The 5,765-nt window shown below is 56.1% G+C and overlaps 1 protein-coding gene across 1 annotated transcript in view; it reads right to left on the bottom strand.

Moving 5' to 3' along the window:
* LOC125536531 (AAA-ATPase At3g50940-like) overlaps nt 1–1,427 on the bottom strand; it is a 33,003-nt gene extending 31,576 nt beyond the window's left edge. Inside the window, exons 1-2 of the mRNA XM_048699766.1 lie at nt 608–1,427; nt 7–575 (exon numbers count right to left, since the gene is read on the bottom strand). Of these exons, the coding sequence (XP_048555723.1) occupies nt 7–575; nt 608–1,385 (1,347 nt within the window). The 5' untranslated portion in view covers nt 1,386–1,427. The remainder of the gene's footprint in view (nt 1–6; nt 576–607) is intronic.
* Between the last annotated feature and the right edge of the window lie 4,338 nt (nt 1,428–5,765).

The raw sequence follows: 5,765 nt of genomic DNA, 5'->3' as shown, positions 1-5,765 counted from the left end.
AAGTACCCGTAGCGCAACATCGGCGTCCTCGCTCCGTAGCAGCATCTCGGACACCTCGGCGGGCGTTACCTCCACCCCTGCAAGTGATTCCTGTATGCCTGGGAACCGAGGGTGGTCGTCGATGAGGTGATAGTTCCAGGCCAGCTTCCTGAATGCCTCCCAGCAGCAGTAACACATGTAGACGTGCATGTCCATGCGCCCCGGCCGCAGCAGCGCCGGATCGAGGCGATCCTTGTAGTTGGTGGTGAAGATGATGATGCGCTCCTCGCCGCTGGTCGACCACAGCCCGTCGATGAAGTTGAGCAGCCCCGACAGTGTCATCTTGCGCTCATCTCCCGATTGGTTGTCTCGTCCATCGTCCTCGTCGGGGTGGTCCTTGCGGTCTTCTCTCGACATGGTGTCGAAACTGCAGTCAATATCTTCGATGACGAGGATGGACTTGTTGGACATGTCGATGAGAAGCCACTGCAGGTACGAGTTGTCGGGCACACTGGAGAGATCGAGGTCGTAGAGGTTGAAACGAAGGTGGTTGGCCATGGCGGCCACCAGGCTGGACTTGCCGGTGCGGGGGGGGGGGGGGGGGGGGGGGGGGGGGGGGGGGGGGTGGCGTAGAGCAGGTAGCCGCGTTTCCAAGCCTTTCCGATCCGCCGGTAGTAGTCTTTCCTCTTGAGGAAGCGATCGAGGTCGTCCAGGACGGCCTGCTTCAGCCCTGGATCCATGGCGAGCGTTTCGAAGGAGGCCGGGTGGTGGTGGTTCATGCCTTGCCACGACCCGTAGTCGTTCATGAAGATCTTGAGCGCGCGGTCCTGGCGTCGCAGCTCCTCCGCCGTGGAGCTGATGAAGGGCACGTACTTGTCGAGAGCGGTGTCCGCGTGCTCCGCGTCGAAGCTGAGCTCTAGGGTCTCGCCCCCGCCCTTGGCCCTATTGCCGTCATCGCCGCCAGCCTCCATGAACGCCCACCGGAACTCAACGCCGTCGAAGTGGTCTGTGATGGAGCCCCCGTCCTCCATGGACAGGAGCGTGCTCCAGCTGATGCTCCCGTCGGGCTCGGTGATGAGGGAGCGGGCGAGGCAGAGCCGGGACATGGTGCGCGGGTTGATCTTGGTGGCCAGGTACGTGCGCGCCGCGTCGAAGAAGCTGTTCTGGCTGGACGCGGCGTTGTCGTAGTGTCGGATGATGATGGTGTGGCGCTCCTTGTCGCGGGCGCCGAAGCGGGAGCGCACCAACGCCGCGCCCCACTGCACGGCCGCGCGCAACTCGTCGGGGAGGAGCTCCCGCGCCATGCCGCGCGCAAGCATGGCGTACGCGGACACCGAGGCAGCGGTCGCCAGCGCCTGCTTGAATGCTTCCACCGCCGCCTCCGATGGCGCCGCCATAGTCCTCATCGTCAGCAAGGAATCAATGAACTGGATTGGTTTCTTGCTTCAGTATCCGTCGCTTTGCCTTGCTGGCATGCACCCCCACCCCCGTGTATATTTTATAGTAGTACTATTGCAGGTTAGATCGCCGGATCAGGCCAACTCCATCGCGTGACCCATTTTTACCCCGTCCGTTTATGTCCGTTTAGGATAAAACGGACAAACCGAACGACCCAACGCATGGGAGAATATGGACATTTCGTCCGGTCCGTGTCCGCTTTTGCCTTATTTTCAGACCAAAGTTGCTCTTGGTTTGGGGCCAAAGCGGACATCTTCGCGTCCTCATCATCCGTCTGTGTCCACCCTCGACCCCACCTGTCAGTCTCTTTTTTTCTCCTTTTCTGTACCTGCCCACCACGCGCACCACGCCACTCCAGTACAACAGCAGCACCGGCCCCCCTCCAGTTCACACCGATCTCCGCCTTTGCTCTCCCTCTCCATGCTCCTTCTCCTGCTCGCCGCCGCCTCCCATGCCTCTGCCAAGCCCGTCGGAAATGCTCAAAGAACGCCACCGCGACCAAGCTGCTCGCGTACCGGCTGGAGCGGGACGAGAAGAGGGCAGCGCCGCTCTCTGCGGCCGCCGGCGCGGCCAACGGCACGCGTCGCGCCGGGGGAGGGGTCGTGGCGCCGGTGGTGTCCGGCCTGGCCCAGGGGAGCTGGAGTACTTCACCAAGATCCCGGGCACGCGCACCTCGTACACCCACTGCCCGACGCGCTCCCGGCGCTGGCCCGGCTCGACGGCCTCGCCTTCTGCTACTTCTGGCTGCGCCTCTCCGGGCGCCGGAGCGACAGGCGCCACCGCGAGGGGAAGAAGGTCGCGCCTCTCCGGGCGCCGGGCTGCTCTTCATGCCCCTACGGAACGGCCAACTCCACAGCGGGCAGCAATGGCGCGGGCGCGCGGGCGCGGCGCGCGGCGGCAGGCGGCGTGCGCGGGCGCGGGGCGCGGCCGCGGGCAGCCATGGCGTTGGCGCGCGGCCGCGGGCAGCCATGGCGCTGGCGCGCGGGCGCGGCGCGCGGCGACGGGCGGCGTGCGCGGGCGCGGCGGGGACGAGGGGCGCGGCGGCACGGGTGGCCTAGCTCGGGCGCGGGGCGCGGCGGCACGGACGGCCTGGCCCGGGCGCGGGGCGCGGCGGCGAGCTTGGGCGGACAAGGCGGCCGCAGCGGCGAGTTTGCTATGCCTGCTACGTGTTTGAAGAAATGACGAGGACGGACAGCTGGTGAAATGGGGTAAAAATGGGGTAGCAATGCTGCGTGCAACGAGTTTGTCCGGCCTCTGTCCGGCGTTTTCTCTCTCTATTTCTATCTTATACGGATAAAATCCGAACAAAATAGGATGAGTTTTAGGATCGTACGGTAAAGTTGGCCTAACTCTTGCAGACCACCAGGAAACAGAGGTTCTACTCGGTCTCGGATCTTGGATAGTTGGGTGAAGTGTGTGACCTTTCCTTCGGGGCGAAGTCGTATTTACTCAATGCCGGTTTACACATCGGTAGGCCTTTCCTTCGGGGTGAAGCAAGCTACCAAATCAGGCGTATCGCATGCAATTAAATTTCTACCAATGAGTATCAAAATGCTACTAATATTCTACCTAATATACACATGCAATTAATATCCTATCTAAAATGTACATGCATCCATATACATTCATACCTAGTACTAATAATAATCGTGTATATGCAATGCACGTTAATATTTGGTACTCAGTAATATTTTTTGAGAGGATGGTAGGCAAAATCTTAATTGCATTTTGATATTAGGGAGTAGATAATTAACGAAAATGATACAGCTCGAACGTCAGGTTTTTACACTTGAAGCTCGAACGTTGAAATCTCCGTCCATCTCGTCTCCCGAATATTAAAGCTGACGAGTAGAGCTACGTGAGTCTTCCTCTTGTTAGATGAACTAGATAATTCCCCACGCGTTGCCGCGGGACATTCCGATATACCTATTGAAGAGATGCGCATAGAGGAGAACAATGTGTAACAAATAGTACTAAATTCCTGGCGTGTTTATCCTAAAAAGCACATTCTCCAATTAAAAGTTGTCTGAGATTAGCACCAATTAGTATATGTAGTAATATGATTGTTCCAGTAATCATTAGAAAGGTTGAACACAACACGATGAAAACTTGCCTAGATCACCTTTCCGAAAATTGAAGCAAATATGTGCAATCTGCTAAAACAGGTGGGGCTGAGATAATAATGCGTCTAAATTGCAATTACGACTGACCTTGAACACCAATAGTTATGAATAGATTGCATTATGCAAGCAAGTGAAAACGTAACTCATCATCCGGTCATATTTGTCCATGCGTGATTATCCCCAACCATGGCGAGAAATACAATTTTTCTTCCTGGAAGAAATTCTCCTTTTAGATTATCAAACAACAAAGATCGGTGAAAAGCTAAAAGAATGCAACAAAGATCGGTGAAAAGCTAAAAGAATAACCTAAGTGTAGCAGGGAATATGCAGGAATCACGAATAGAAAATAGACCCACTGACTTGAAAGAACACCTATGGGGCAAGAACATGCAAACCTAGTAACGTGCCCGCTCCAATCACTACACGCATTTACCTGAAATCAAATTAACTGGTAGGTTATGCACAATCCAAAAGTAATAGACGAAATCACTATGATAAAAAAGAAGGATGAGTAGCAGAAGCTAGAGGACAGTGGGCATCGTTGTCTGCAATACCTTGTGATGATAGTGCCAATGATAGCATGGGATCCTGGTATGCCAGTACTGCTGTCGCATGTTGCCGCCGTCTGGTTAACACGCATATCCGTGGTGGAACCGGCTCCTCTACCGTGCCTGCTGGACACGGCAGAGTGCCGTACCTTCTTAGAGCAACTCTAACGGGACGACTCAAACGGGCGCGCGCTTTATCTGTTTTTTGTCTGTTTGGGTCGGTCAGGCGGACGTGTGCGTCCGCATTTTAAAATGGGTCGGCTTGAACCGTCCAACGGGAGGCCGGCCCAAATGTGCCGCCGTGAAAAAATAATAATAAGTTGCACGAAATAAACATAAATAAACACAACTGAACAAAAAGTGACCGGTCAAACGCTGGCCAAAGTCCATCTAAATCAAATAAACATTAAATAAAACATTAAAAAAGTCTGCGCTCGCCTGCTGCCGCCCGGCACGCTGCCCTAGACGTCGTCGGCCTTGCTCTTACCCTTGCCGTCGACGCCGCCGTCGTCGGTGAGGTCGATGAAGAACGGGCAGGGCCAGCCCACCTGAACGCCGCCTGGTACGCTGCCAAGGCAGCCTCCTCCGGCGTCTGCTGGGGCGGCGGCATTGCGGCAAACCGCGCGCGCTCCTTCTCCTGCTCCTCGAGCCGGAGCGCCTCCGCGTCGCGTTGGAGCATAGCGTCATAGCACATCTGCTCCTCGCCATCGGCCTGCTCCTGGCAGAGCCAGTGCTCCTTCCATCGCTCGAGGTGTTGGGGAACGTAGTAATTTTAAAAAAATTCCTACGCACACGCAAGATCATGGTGATGCATAGCAACGAGAGAGGAGAGTGTTGTCCACGTACCCTCGTAGACCGAAAGCGGAAGCGTTAGCACAACGCGGTTGATGTAGTTGTACGTCTTCACGATCCGACCGACCAAGTACCGAACGTACGGCACCTCCGAGATCAGCACACGTTCAGCCCGATGACGTCCCTCGAACTCCGATCCAGCCGAGTGTTGAGGGAGAGTTTCGTCAGCACGACGGCGTGGTGACAATGATGATGTTCTACCGACGCAGGGCTTCGCCTACTGCTACAGTATTATCGAGGTGGACTATGGTGGAGGGGGGTACCGCACACGGCTAAAAGATCAAACGATCAATTGTTCTGTCTCTAGGGTGCCCCCTCTGCCCCTGTATATAAAGTAGCAAGGGGGGTGCGGCCGGCCAGGAGAGAGGGCGCGCCAGGAGGAGTCCTACTCCCACCGGGAGTAGGACTCCCCCCCCTTTCCTAGTTGGATTAGGACTTGAGAGGGGGAAAGAGGAGGGAGAGAGGAAGGAAGGCGGGCGCCGCCCCCTCTCCTTGTCCTATTCGGACTAGGGGGGAGGAGTGCGCGGCCCAGCCCTGGCCGCCTCTCCTCTTCTCCGTAAAGGCACACTAAGGCCCATTAACCTCCCGGGGGGTTCCGGTAACCTCCCGGTACTCCGGTAAAATCCCGATTTCACCTGGAACACTTTCGATATCCAAAGATAGGCTTCCAATATATCAATATTCATGTCTCGACCATTTCGAGACTCCTCATCATGTCCGTGATCACATCCGGGACTCCGAACAACCTTCGGTACATCAAAACATATAAACTCATAATATAACTGTCATTGAAACGTTAAGCGTG

This window comes from Triticum urartu, chromosome 2 (genome assembly GCF_003073215.2).
Source record: "Triticum urartu cultivar G1812 chromosome 2, Tu2.1, whole genome shotgun sequence".
NCBI classification, from domain to species: Eukaryota; Viridiplantae; Streptophyta; class Magnoliopsida; order Poales; family Poaceae; genus Triticum; species Triticum urartu.
The sequence above is the reverse complement of the archived record's forward strand: the minus strand, read 5'-3'. Positions and strand labels throughout refer to the sequence as shown.